This window comes from Ascaphus truei, chromosome 18, assembly GCF_040206685.1.
Source record: "Ascaphus truei isolate aAscTru1 chromosome 18, aAscTru1.hap1, whole genome shotgun sequence".
In the NCBI taxonomy this organism is placed as follows: domain Eukaryota; kingdom Metazoa; phylum Chordata; class Amphibia; order Anura; family Ascaphidae; genus Ascaphus; species Ascaphus truei.
Window position 1 is genome coordinate 3,707,751 of NC_134500.1, and position 14,854 is coordinate 3,722,604.

At 49.1% G+C, this 14,854-nt stretch overlaps 1 protein-coding gene across 8 annotated transcripts in view; it reads right to left on the reverse strand.

The window, feature by feature from the left end:
• AKAP13 (A-kinase anchoring protein 13) overlaps positions 1-14,854 on the reverse strand; it is a 174,846-nt gene that overhangs the window by 107,676 nt on the left and 52,316 nt on the right. For all 8 annotated transcript variants that reach the window (XM_075575230.1, XM_075575233.1, XM_075575231.1 and 5 more), the window contains 3 exons: positions 14,125-14,272; positions 11,182-11,475; positions 5,163-5,346 (listed from right to left, as the gene is read on the reverse strand). In XM_075575230.1, the coding sequence (XP_075431345.1) occupies positions 5,163-5,346; positions 11,182-11,475; positions 14,125-14,272 (626 nt within the window). The remainder of the gene's footprint in view (positions 1-5,162; positions 5,347-11,181; positions 11,476-14,124; positions 14,273-14,854) is intronic.

Sequence of the window (14,854 nt, forward strand, 5' to 3'; positions counted from 1 at the left end):
ACCCCGCCCCTTTTTCTTTTCAGTTGGGCGGCCATATTGTGTACGTCGCCAAGCAATCACAGGAGAACGGATCAGCAGCTTAGATAACGGCTGTGCCGTAAAAGTAAAGAACTGCTGCGTTTATGAAAACAAAAATCGGCAAGAAGAAATGCGGCTCTAAATTACCTTGCCATGATATCGTATGCGTGCGCGCTTATCAGAGGAATAGCAGGTTTAAAAACATTAATAAAAACCATGTAGGCCTAATCTTTCCCACCAACACGGTTTACAGAGCCACGAGGGAGTACTGCCACGGGAGGAACATGGAGTTCCAGTGACCTAGGAACCACACGCCAGGAGGGAGTACTGCCACGGGAGGAACATGGAGTTCCAGTGACCTAGGTACCTCACGCCAGGAGGGAGTACTGCCACGTAAGGAACATGGAGTTCCAGTGACCTAGGGACCACACGCCAGGAGGGTGTACTGCCACGGGAGGAACATGGAGTTCCAGTGACCTAGGAACCACACGCCAGGAGGGAGTACTGCCACGGAAGGAACATGGAGTTCCAGTGACCTAGGGACCACACGCCAGGAGGGTGTACTGCCACGGGAGGAACATGGAGTTCCAGTGACCTAGGGACCACACGCCAGGAGGGTGTATTGCCACAGGAGGAACACGGAGTTCCAGTGACCTAGGGACCACACGCCAGGAGGGAGTACTGCCACGGGAGGAACACGGAGTTCCAGTGACCTAGGGACCACAAGCCAGGAGGGAGTACTGCCACGGGAGGAACATGGAGTTCCAGTGACCTAGGGACCACACGCCAGGAGGGAGTACTGCCACGGGAGGAACATGGAGTTCCAGTGACCTAGGGACCACACGCCACGAGGGAGTACTGCCACAGGAGGAACATGGAGTTCCAGTGACCTAGGAACCACACGCTGGAGGAAGACGGCCCGCCCACTCCCTGGGTCTAACTGACAGGTCTGCTGAATGTAATTTCGAGGCAGTCAGGGACTCCCATTTTTGTGGAAGGGCCTCTGTTATAATCTTAGATATTGCAGTCAGGGTTTCCAGGTGTCCAGGATTGAACCCGACTGTCCAGTACTTGGACACTGTCCAGTAAACAATTAGAGTTAACACTGGGCAGGTCAGGAACCTCACGCCTGCCTTGAGCACAACTATGCACGCGTGTCCTCGTGCCCCCCGCGTGCACGTATGCATCTCTCGTGTGTGTTTGTGCCTCGAGCATGCGTATGTGTGTGTCGAGTGAGTGTGTGTACTTCGAGGGTGTATGTGTGCGTGTGTCTCGCGTGCGCCCTTTCACCATTGTGTCCAGTATTTTTGGAGAACCCCAGTTGTAGAGGCTCTGCAAAAACTGTCTATACATGTTACCTAGCTGTCTTGGGGGAAAAAAAGACTAATGAGGAACAGTTAGATTTTAATATGTCAATCCATGAACTCGTGAAATGTAACACACGTGGGTCCAGTCTCGTTATTAATCCATTTTAATTACAACGGTCTGTTACTTTGGGGGTTATAATCCATGATCTTTTCCTTATGATGCATGGCAAATCGTGCAAAATAAGCCATTTCAGAAGTTGAATATATAGCATTAAAAGTACATAAGTATTACTCCATATAAGGACAATTTCGGTAAATCAAATCAAAACTACTATTAAAAAGTGCAGCATTGAGGAATAAAGTTGCTGCCACAGTTATACCAGGAACCTCTCTCCTTCTGTATTGTAGATGAGATGATAAAGCCGGAAGTGACTGATATTAGGGGGTAGCCAGGCTATCAAATAAAGGTTTAAGCCCGTTTGGTTAACCCTGATACATGTGGTGGGTTTATAGTGTCAGTGCTTGAGCCCAAGGTTGGTACAAGCTTTACCTGTAATTATGTGACTCGCCACTAGGGGTCCCTGCTTCAGCACAGCCCAGAAAGGTAACTGGGGCATAGGGATGTGAGGTGTCCCTGAAACAGTCAAGGAGTCCCTAGGTTAGTGGGGATACCCAGTAAATGCCCAGGTCACCCAGAACAAGTATAGAGGTTTTGGGGGGTACTCCAATCATCTATTAGGTTGTACTAGCTGATATACCCGGCGTTGCCCGGGCGTGGAAGGGCAGGGGACATGGAGTGGAAGGGCTGGGGGGGGGCCAAGGGGCGTGGAAGGGCGGGAGGGCAAAGGGCAGGGAGGGGCGGGGGGGGGGCAAAGGGCAGGGAGGGGCGGGGGGGGCAAAGGACAGGGAGGGGTGGCAAAGGGCAGGGAGGGGCGGCAAAGGGCAGGGAGGGGCGGCAAAGGGCAGGGAGGGGCGGCAAAGGGCAAGGAGGGGCGGCAAAGGGCAAGGAGGGGCGGCAAAGGGCAGGGCGGGGGGGCCAAAGGGCAGGGAGGGGCGGGGGGGCCAAAGGGCAGGGAGGGGCGGGGGGGCCAAAGGGCAGGGAGGGGCGGGGGGTCCAAAGGGCAGGGAGGGGCGGGGGGGCCAAAGGGCAGGGAGGGGCGGGGGGGCTAAGGGCAGGGAGGGGCGGGGGGCTAAGGGCAGGGAGGGGCGGGGGGCTAAGGGCAGGGAGGGGCGGGGGGCTAAGGGCAGGGAGGGGCGGGGGGCTAAGGGCAGGGAGGGGCGGGGGGCTAAGGGCAGGGAGGGGCAGGGCGCTAAGGGCAGGGAGGGGTGGGGGGCTAAGGGCAGGGAGGGGCGGGGGCTAAGGGCAGGGAGGGGCGGGGGGGCTAAGGGCAGGGAAGGGCGGGGGGGCAAGTGGCAGGGAGGGGCGGGGGGGCTAAGGGCAGGGAGGGGCTAGAGGGCAGGGGGCAAAGGGCAGGGGGAGGGAGGGCAGGGGGCTAGGGCAGGGGGAGGGAGGTCAGGGGGAGGGAGGGCAGGGGGCAAAGGGCATTGGGAGGGAGGGCAGGGGGGGCAAAGGGCAGGGGGAGGGAGGGCAGGGGGCAAGGGTAGGGGGAGGGAGGTCAGGGGGAGGGAGGGCAGGGGGCATTGGGAGGGAGGGCAGGGGGGGCAAAGGGCATTGGGAGGGAGGGCAGGGGGGGCAAAGGGCATTGGGAGGGAGGGCAGGGGGGGCAAAGGGCATTGGGAGGGAGGGCAGGGGGGGCAAAGGGCATTGGAAGGGAGGGCAGGGGGCAAAGGGCATTGGGAGGGAGGGCAGGGGGGGCAAAGGGCAGGGGGAGGGAGGGTAGGGGGGGGCAAAGGGCAGGGGGAGTCAGGGAAGTGTTAAATAAGCCATACCCCTGTGTGTACTCACCTTGCACACGGCCGCCCTCCTCCTCCACCTCGGGCTCCTCCGCGGCGAGGCTGAGACGCTCCGGTGAGGAGGTGCTGGGCCTCTCGCGGGGAAAGGCGGAGACAGCCGGAGGAGCGCCCGCGGGGACGGGTAGCGGCCTGTGTGTGGGGAGAGCCGCGTGCTCTGTGTGTGGGGGGGGGGGGGGTGGGGGGTGAGGGAGAGCGCCGCGTGCTCTGTGTGGGGGGGGGGGGGGTGAGGGAGAGCGCCGGGTGAGGGGAGAGCCGCGTGCTCTGTGTGTGTGTGGGGGGGGGGGGGGGGGGGTGGTGAGGGAGGGCGCCGGGTGAGGGGAGAGCCGCGTGCTCTGTGTGTGTGGGGGGGTGAGGGGGGGTGAGGGAGAGCGCCGGGTGAGGGGAGAGCCGCGTGCTCTGTGTGTGTGTGGGGGGGGGGGGGTGAGGGAGGGCGCCGGGTGAGGGGAGAGCCGCGTGCTCTGTGTGTGGGGGGGGGGGGGGGGGTGAGGGAGAGCGCCGGGTGAGGGGAGAGCCGCGTGCTCTGTGTGTGTGGGGGGGTGAGGGGGGGTGAGGGAGAGCGCCGGGTGAGGGGAGAGCCGCGTGCTCTGTGTGTGTGTGGGGGGGGGGGGGGGTGAGGGAGGGCGCCGGGTGAGGGGAGAGCCGCGTGCTCTGTGTGTGGGGGGGGGGTGAGGGAGAGCGCCGGGTGAGGGGAGAGCCGCGTGCTCTGTGTGTGTGGGGGGGTGGGGGGGTGAGGGAGAGCGCCGGGTGAGGGGAGAGCCGCGTGCTCTGTGTGTGGGGGGGGGGGGGGTGAGGGAGAGCGCCGGGTGAGGGGAGAGCCGCGTGCTCTGTGTGTGGGGGGGGGGGGGGGTGAGGGGAGAGCCGCGTGCTCTGTGTGTGGGGGGGGGGGTGAGGGAGAGCGCCGGGTGAGGGGAGAGCCGCGTGCTCTGTGTGTGGGGGGGTGGGGGGGTGAGGGAGAGCGCCGGGTGAGGGGAGAGCCGCGTGCTCTGTGTGGGGGGGGGGGGGTGGGGGGGTGAGGGAGAGCGCCGGGTGAGGGGAGAGCCGCGTGCTCTGTGTGGGGGGGGGTGCTCTGTGTGTGGGGGGGGGGGGTGAGGGAGAGCGCCGGGTGAGGGGAGAGCCGCGTGCTCTGTGTGTGTGGTTGGGGTGCTCTGTGTGTGTGGGGGGGGGGAGGGGGGTGAGGGAGAGCGCCGGGTGAGGGGAGAGCCGTGTGTGTGTGTGTGTGTGCGCCAATGAGAGGTGTGCGGGGGCGGGCCAAGGGACCAATCTCATTGGCATGGCCCAAGGTCCAATGAGATTGCCGCTAGGGACACGGGGAGGGACACAGGGAGACACATACAGACCCGGACACATAGAACACTTTCACAAATATATAGTAGATGGGGGCTTTTAAAAGTCCAGCCCTAAGTTTAGTGTAGAGTGTGTGGGGAATATGGCTAGTAAAAAAAAGAACGTGCAGTTTTTTACTCTATTTCCCATACCTGGCAGACTTCGGTTTTTAAAGTGTATATTTTATTAACAAAGTGTGTTACGTATATATTGTATATGCATGCGTGTGCACAGTAAAATGAGGCACAGGAATGAAAAAAAGTGTTCCTGTAGATGCGGGAATCCCTATGTAACATAGGGGTACCCCAGTTAGTGCCAAGGTGTTCCAGAACCTGTATTGGATGTGTGGGTTATGGAAGTCCCCTGTAAAGTATAGAAAAACCTGACCTGTTTAGGGGCGATTGGGTTTACATTGTTGGTAACTCTGGACAGGACTAGATTTACTGTATACATACTGTATGCCTATTATGTCTCACATTCTCCTTATTTGGTAGTTTTCAAAAACAATAGCAAGAGGAAACAAACCAGATAATCTTATGCCTTACGTATAAGGTACACCTCTTATCAAGAACAAAGAGCAATGTAAAATCAATCTCATACTCTGTCAACAGGTGATGCAGTTTCAGGAAGCCTCTCTCCAAGGCCAAGCTTAAAGGCGTAGCACCTTCACTATTGTGTATGCCAAGAGCTTCTCTCCCACCAGGCTGCTGAAGCAGAAAGCTTGCTAATCGACAAAGGCCCAGTCTTGCAGCAAAGTGCATCAGCGTCTCCTGAAGGTGGCCATCTGCAAGAGATAAGGACCAATAAGTTGGGAAGAGATCACATCAAACAAAAATAAAGTGCCTAGCAGCTATAACACACGTTGGTCCATTTCTGCAAATTAGATTGGGATCCACTACAATTCCCGTTAAAATAATGATGTGTCAATTACAGATCTGGATTAGAGGATTCCGGTTTACAGAAACCTAAAATGTGGAAAGCGGCTGTAAGCCCAAGAAACATAGCCGGCCATATTTACCGAGCCGTATCTTGCCGTCACAAACTTGTGGTACAGGAAGATCCCTTACAGCCAATTCAATTAAGCAAATATATTTAGTTAATTGTAATGCTGGAAATGGAAGCACTTTGATTATTATTATTATTATTATAGAACGCCTTGATGTCCTTACTTGTTTTATGGCAAGTTATTTAGGTACCGGATTGGAAGCAGCGGGTCCGTGGGGCAGAACCGTATTCATTTCAGCTCTATGGACGCCATGGTTCACAAGACACTTTCCAGGAAAGGTGACCGCGGTACTACCGTATATTTACAGCTCCTGCATCATGCTGGCCGGATACGTCGCGGCTCGCTACTGGCACGCATAAGGCAGGAAATGTAAACTTCCTTTCTGTTTCCAATGGAGGGGAATGTACCACCGGCGGCACCTTTCCAGGTAGGGATCTCGGGAAGCAGCGGGTTCCTGGAACCGGAATGAACATGTTAGGCTCTGGGCACCTCCTCGGTGCATCAAAATAAAAACACGAGCCGAGGGAACGGCTCCTTCCAAATACATGATACTGGGACTGGGAAATCCTGGAGAAGAGAAAATCAGAGATGGAGTAACAGTAAGCAGGTAAAGATGCATCAAGTCATTCTCTCACAATCCACACATCTACTCTCCAATATTACAGGCCGTGGTTGCTGCCAAAGCTGAGCTCTACTAGTGTTCTCAACATAAACACAAAGTTAAGTGTTAAAACAAATATTGCAAGTCTTTAATGGGAACCGGATGAATAATTCTAACATACACTGTACCTGTTTCTGAAACACTATTAAAAGGCCGTCTCATAGACCAGTAATGCTCAACTCCAGTACTCAAGACCCCCCCACAAGTCAGGTTTTCAGGGTAGCCCAGATCCAGCACAGGTGGCTCAATCAGTGGCTCAGATTGAGCCACCTGTGCTGAAGCAGGGATATCCTGAAAACCTGACCTGTTGGGGGAGGAAGACTGGAGTGGAACGACCCCTGCCATAGGCGACCGTTCCAAAATGTGAGATCTGTTGCTACAAAGAGAGAAATGACTTGAGTATTTAGCGCGGTTTCCTGTCACAGAGCCTACTCACCTGTGGATTCTGAATGAGGGCCAGTTCTGAGACTGTTCTACATTTAGCAGCTGCCTGAACACAATGAGTCATCAGACCACATTCCACATCCACAGAATTGCCATGACATAGTTCTTATATGAACTGTACCTTCTCTGCTCTGTTAGCACAGATTGCATCCGCAAGACCAGCGGTAAGAAAAATTCGGACTGCCACAGAGTAATAAACCATTATACTAATCCGTTATTAATTAACCTGCAGGTTATTTTTTGCAGGTCTCTCAAACGCTGAAGGAAAACTGTAAATTCACAAGATGTTGAAGTATTATAAAAGTAATGTTACAATTGGTGATGCATTGCCATAACGTGCCTTTTTTTTAGGTCTGCGGCTCTCCAACGCATATTCCGTTTTTTTTCTTCTTGGAAATGATCTACTCCTTAAATCCTGTGACTCTACCAAGAACTTCGTGAAAACACTAAAAAAAAAAAGTTAAGTGCAAGATCGGCTCAATGAGACACATCCTGATCCGCAGGAATATTCCTTCCAACGCGGCGACGACACCGTGAATGGCATAGTCCATGCGGTGCGGAATAAATGGCATGCAGGCCGCTCTATTCTCCTCACACAGAAGTAGTGTGTCACTGCTAAGTGCTGCCCAGTGTTGCATTGTTTGTGTAATTTGTCCTTGGCTCGCTTATTGCTGGGATGTGTAGCCGTCTCGCAGATGTGAAGTTCAAGGCGTTCTGCTTGGGGATAGGAGCTGGGACTGTTTAGACAGCTGAACTGGTGCAAACGGACATTTGTTTAGAGCGTCTGGACAAAGCCCCCAGTGGATTTGGGCCGAGTACAAAATAGGGGGATAACTCAAAAGATAATGAATTATGTGCACGAAACCCTTTCCCTCTAGAGATATATAGAGCAGATGAACACACTGAGTATCCTACGGTTCCTACACACAGAACACAGAAGTTTATAGCACAAAAAGTAACTTTTCTAAAGATCTGGGATTATGAGGCTCCAACCTTGTGACAGCACCAGAAGTTAAAGTTCTGGGAAAAGAATGGGTTGTGCTGTTTAATTCTAGCTGCAGCACAGTATACTCAGCACTCTACACAAATTATTTAGCATGCAAATAAATATTTGTAATGGATGAAATGCCTTCTTAGAATGATCCTTTTTGGCTCGATACTCGTCATCGATATGTACTGCAGCTTGCTCATTTCAAGGTGTAGAATACTCGTCAGTCCCGTCTCTCCGTTAAATATGAGCCCATATTTCAAGGTTAGTTTGTTTGCTTCTTTTGCGCTATTGCAATTTACAGATCTCCCGGATGAGATGAAAAGTAAGGAAAGTGTGTGTTCACAAAAAAAATTCACCGAAAAAGGACAAGTTCAAGTCAACGTAAACTAGGCATGATGCCATAGCCCTGCATGTAGCTTACCCTCTATCACAGGGGCGGGCAACTCAAGTCCTCAAGGGCAGCAGCAAATTCGGCAGCAATGAAGATGGTGAACCCAAAGGTCAGATTGGAAAGGCTTTAATGGTGCAGGCAAATAGATAGCAGGCCCATAATCTCCCTCCTATGCGTCACGCCGCAAGGGCGCTGCATCAAGGAGTCGGGAGCATGGACTGAACAGACATTTAAAAAGGCAAAAAAACACCAAATGACAGGTGCATGTAATCCAACATTAAAAATCGGGCACACATGATGCAACTAATCGGAGTCCTGTGGGTGCAACCACATTGGACATAACATAACGTAAAGTTTAGTGGATAAAGTCAAATGGGAATTTGTAAATCACAAATATAAAGGAAAAATAAAAGACTTACCCGTCCTCCCCCCGCTCTATTTTTAGGTGGATATTGGATAAATAAAACCAAAAAGATAATGCAGGGACTGATATGACAAGCGGGAGCGGGTATTTTTGGAGCTCATTTTCTATCATATATTGCTACTTGATGGTAAAAATTACCAAAATGATTTGTTATTTTGTATACGATCATGGTTTGGGCAATGATTGAATATTGGCAATTCCAGAACATGCTAAATAAGGACAGCAGCAATTTATTTGGTACCTAGGATTTGATGCAGTTCATGCTGTGACGTAGGTTTAAAACTCACAGGTTATTTAAACAAATAATGGTCTGGAAGCATGCACATCTCTGCTTGGAATGAAATTAATGCTTAATTAATATTTAGCCCTACATTATAATTTAGCTGTGCTAAAATAACTATTTAGCTAGCAGACGGTTTAAAAAAAATAAAAATGATTACATTAAATTGGCTTTTGTAGAAAACAAACACGAGGGGACAAGACACTATAGCCACCATATAGTCCGTTACTCACCCTGGCGCATGCAACAAGCCGGCTAAGGAACCGTATGCAAGTGAGGACATGAATTAGTACTGTCCGAGTTAAAACACGGCGCCCTATTTATTATTATTATGGAACAGTCTGCCCCTTGCTGAGAAAGATGCACTAGTGATTGCAATGTACTCATTCTCTGCTGCCCCACAATAAGACACAAAAAAATACAGATTTAGGCCCAGGTTACTAAACGGTGCTGACCACCACCTAATGGGACTATTCAAGTGAATAGATCAGGGGGGCGGGAGTTTTGTCTGGGGGGGCGCTGGCCGTTGCAGAGGCCCCGCGCTCTTCCCCCCGGCATTTAATTTAATGCCGGGGGATCGCGGGAGGCCTCGGCAACAAGGAAACTTACCTTGTTTCAGACGCGTCCCCATGGCGTCAAATTACGCCGCGGGGTCATGTGATGTGATGGTGCCGTGACGCAACCCCGGAGCGTCTTTTGACGCATGTGGAAGGTAGGAGAGGGGGCGCGAGACTGGGGGAGGCCTGGCAGGGGGGCGCAGCTTAAAACGTTTGCGCCCCCCTGTAATAGATCATAAGGTATCTGATGAGTGTCTTATGGACTAGCACTGCTTGGTAAATATGGCCCTAATCTGGTCACCAAGTGGTTAATCATTTAGGGAGAAAGTGTGTTTCTAATCTATGTTTGGGCTCTGTCAACAATCACCGTCCTGTTTAGTCTACAACATGCAGCTTCAATTAACGATTCTTATTTAACTTTTTCAGATGAACATTTCTCACAAAAACAAAAAAAAGGATCAGGAGATACAAAAGGAGGGGCCCGGAACCGAACCCGGAACCGAACCCGTGTCGGTTAAATGTAACACTAATCGTTGGAGAGAACGGGTTGAAAAGAGCCACAAATATGTGAGAAAGGTCTCCGCCTCACAGCGGTAGTTTGGCAAGATTTTGTTGACCTTGATTCGGCAAACAAACCCTGGCGAAGGCTAGGTGCGTGGTGAGAAAGTGGCATGTATATGGCACGCTACTGCACACTGTGACCACGGATTCTGCAGGGCAAATGGCCTAGCTCAGAGGTGCTCGACTCCAGTCCTCAAGACCCCAACAGGCCAGGTTTTAAGGATATCCCTGCTTCAGCACAGGTGGCCTAGTGTACAGAGATCTTCCCAAACTGACATGAAATGTCTTTAAATATAATATATAAGCCTGTTCATTTAATGCAACCATGTATTGTTATCATAACTCTGTGACCAGGACATACTGGAAGACGAGAGGTAACTCTCACTGTATTACTTGCTGGTAACACATTTCATAAATAAATGGCGCTGCACCACAGAACAGGTCCAACCTCATAACCCTTAGACCCCTTACAACCCAGAACTTTGTTTGATCACATATGCCAGGAATAAAGCCTTATGCCAGTAACGGGCTGAAGGTATTGAAATACATGGTATATTAATCACTATGCCGAGTATGGTTTACGTTTTAGAAACCTCAAAAGGTTTCTTATTCAAGTGTACTGCATTATATCGTCATCTAAGGAACCCAAAAAAAAAAAGGCATCATGGCACGTAAATGTACTGAATCAAGAGTTATATCTTGCACACCTATACATGTATAATATAAGCAATATACTTGCGATTTGAGGTACCGGTGCTCTGTGGTTCAGGGAAAAAACCTGTCTGGTGTAATTTCAAAGTATATGAATAAAATGGAGGATCCAGGGCACTACGGGTTTGTAGAAAATAAATTTATTCTTGGCGCACACAACGTTTCGAGCTGTATAAAGCTCTCTTTCTCCAGTCACTTGAGAAAGAGCTTTATACAGCTCGAAACGTTGTGTGCGCCTACAATAAATTTATTTTCTACAAACCCGTAGTGCCCTGGATCCTCCATTTTATTCATGTAAATGTACTGTACACGTCTCCAAGATCAACATGTCTTGTACGAGTTTGACTATTATTCGTTTATGTAGATAAATGTGCAAATGAAAGCACAAACCAGTGCTCACAGTTTTAGAAACTAAAATGTTCCGGTGGTTAGCAGCATGAAACTATGACTATCGCCTTTGCCATTCATTTTATATGGCATTTGGAACAATTCTCATCTAAGTACCGATGCTGGAAGCTTCTCTTAGACTAGCAGCATATACTGTCCATCATGGCCTTAGACCCATATATACAGCCATATCAGTCCATCCTTACCTTTTCTGCTTGTATCTGTCCCAAGAACATTCCATCCACTAGGCAACCGTAAATGTCGAAAAGCCAACGTGATTTTCTCGTCCAGAATTGTCGCGTCCCCAGAAGGCGGTCGCGATCTATCCAAGAACCGGGCAAAAATTAACGCCTGCTGGTTGCCTGCGTTGGCAGCCAAAAACTGAGCTGAATCGTACGCTTCATCTTGGACAAACTCAAAGTTCTCCTCCGCCACAACGACAGGAAGACCATCTTTGGAAGCATACAGCGACACCTTTACGCGTTCACAGCAGTCGTGGCCTATGACGGACAGGTGGAAAGAAAACACAATGAGAATTGCTCCTGAAGTGTTTACTGTTATTTATGGAACAAAATCGTGGCTATTGTTTCATTTCCCCTCTATGTGGAATTTTGCGAGCTGTTGTACTTGGGAGAGGTAAGAACACATTTATAACTTTATCTACATTTAAACTTTACGATGATTTCACTCAGCAGGTAATGAGCAACAGTCTTCACGTACTAAAAAGCTCCCAAAATCCCACACGTACAGTATATCATCCTAAAATACACCATCTATAACCCAGTTAATGGGGTAGAGTAGGAGGATCCAATGCGCACTCACATCCAGATGATATAGAAATGAAAGAAAAAACACAATAGTGTAATTCTGTAAGTATTCGATATATATAAAGATGGTAATGCACTCACATTTAGTAAGGTAAAACAGGCATCTCGGTTAATCAGTTTAACCAAACTGTTGAGAAACGTCGGGAGTCGGGATACTTCTTATATAATCTCTGACGGCAGGATATTCCCAATATCTCCCAGGCTCACGGGCAGGATATTTCGAATACTTACAGAATTACACTATTGTGTTTTTTTCTTTCATTTCTAGATCTGGATGTGAGTGCGCATTGGACCCTCCTACTCTACGCCATCCCCAGTGGTTGAAGAACCCACTTATCACCCTCTGCTGCACCCACCAATTTCTGCCTACATCTTTAAATTAGGACTATAACTATCCTATTTATATTCACAGTATTTTTTGCTCTCGTTTTCCTGTTTTTTATAACCTAGTTATACCCACAAATATGGCACTCAAGTTCTATTGACTAAAATTTGCACATGAAGCATTAAAATATGAATTTCTGATTTCGTCTGACTTTATTAGAATCTGATCAGTCTTGTGAACAAAATGCATTATCTTAAGTCTTACAGTAATATTGATATTTCTAGCATGGCCCAAATAATCCTGTTCTTAATATCTATGTTCACTGCCCCACACCTCTGGAATCCCCTTCCCCGCAACATCCGACAAGCACCCCCCTCTCTATCCACTTTTAAGACCCATCTTAAAACCCACCTCCTTAACAAAGCATATGGGTCGCTCTGCTGCCTGATACTATTCACCACATAAAGCTTGGCCCCCTGCAGACGCACTTACCAGAACACCCTCTTACACTCTCTGTACGTTCTTCCTACCTACCAATTAGATAGTAAGCTCTTCGGGACAGGGACTCCTTTTCCTAATGTTACTCTTATGTCTCAAGCACTTATTCCCACTGTGTTATATTATGTCTTGTGTATTTATGCTGTGATGCGCTATATAAGTAGATGGCACTATATAAAGACACACACTATATGGCAATTTAGTTGGGACTAAAAAGTATCTGTGGTACGAGACCAGGAATATCCCTGAGCAGTCATGAAGCAGATAGGCCAACTGCCCGATCTATCCCCAGAGCCAAGACTGTATTATGCTGATTGATAAGACCAGTCATGACTCCCGATTATACGTCAGAGACAGACAAGTGAATGGAGAGGATTTAACCCCTCCTTGCACAATCTGCTATTCTACATCATATATAGCAGCAGCACCTCCTCTCTCCAGAGAAGCAAAACACTGCAGTCCTTCCCCTGAGTGCACAGGAAGATCGGGTGCTGACCTGCAACATGTGATACTAGAGACAGCATAGATAAGGCCGGGGAACAGTGCCACTCAACACCTTGTGCTAACAGCTCACAAATCTAAGAATACCGCTGTATTTACACCCGAGTGGGGTTTTGCGGGGTTTTCACCAGTTTTAAACCAGAACTTTCATTTTCTCCGCTGATTATCTACATACAGTAAATCAGGCAGATTACATGTTTAAAATAACACCAAACCAGCCACATAATATGGCTGCAATTAAAAAAACAATATGAAAAATTATGTGTGGGGGTGCGTGTGGGGGGAGGGGGGAGCGAGGTGCAGTGCAGGGGGGGTGTAGGGGTGCAGCACTGATTGGAGTTTGTGTGTTATCCAGTGAATATTGTTCAGACGTTTACAAAATATCAATGCAAGCGTCGCAATCTGGACAATAAGCATAAACTGCGACGCGTTTATCCGAGTACTTTCACAGATAGGCGACAACACGCAATGTCATTATGTCTAAATAGAACTTAATCTTTCATCCAATTAGACTAGTGCTGGTGGAAATCACTTCCCTGTTACAGCAAATCAACAACTCATTCCACAGGCTCTCACCATTTATAAAGGAGGTTTGTTAAACACGGAAGATAAAGTACTTTCTATGTATTGTATGTCTTTATTTATATAGCGCCATAAATGTACATAGCGCTTCACAGTAGTAATACATATCATATAAATAACAAATAATATAAGTAACAGGTCATGGGAATAAGTGCTTGAGACATAAAATAATGCGCAATCTAATGTTATAATCACAGTGTATTAAAATTACTGAAAATGTACCCTACATACAGCCCCCCCCCCCCCCCCCCCAAAGTCTTATTTTGTTTCTGTACCCCCACCAAAGCACATTTTTTGTTTTTTATGTTACTCAAAAAAGTTCACAAAGATTCACAAACTAGGACAGGTCATGAAAGCAAGCAGAGATGCTGAAAAATAGAGGGGTTTTTATAGAGCGTTCGGAAGTCGCTGCTCACCAGGGGTGATGGTCTCTAAGGTTGCAGAATTTACTTTCCGAGTACTTGTTAAATGTTTGAGTGTTGAGCCAGCAAACAGCAGGTAAAAAACCACATCATCTTCCCGTGTAGTTTGTTCCGTAAGCCGCACTGTAAGAACACAGTCACCCTGAAATAGAAATCAGATGGTTAGTTGCTAAACGTTTCTTTCTGAATGTGGACACAATATGAATAATCTGTACATCCCCCTGCATTTTTGCTGTTATAGGATACTCCAAGAGAAAAGGCAAATAATTTAAACTCTTCACCAGTTCCACGTTAACAGTAGAAACCTGATATTACCCTGCTGTGTTCAAAACAACCCTACTGAGAAAAAAAAAGGAAAATCTCCACTGAGGAAAAAACACAACCCTTCGGCATGTTAAATGCTGATCCTCCAGCTGTAGAGATTGTCCCACTACCATTTTTGAAGACAGTACCTGGCTTGTACTGGTTTCCCACTGCTACCAGTACACTTCTCCCTGCGACTATATCGGCCAATCAGCACATCCAGTGATGTCGATAGGCTGGCTGTGTAGCGGGAGCACACGGCCACGCCCATCCGCGGTGCCAAAGACTTTGGATTGTTCGTGGTCACAGCAAGGAGCGCGCGCGCAGTGGCAGGAAGCCGCAGTGGTGAATAGAGGCGGCTTCACATGGAAGCGATATAGGAGGAGGCGGAGGGGCAGTGTATATGGGGGGGGGGGGGAGG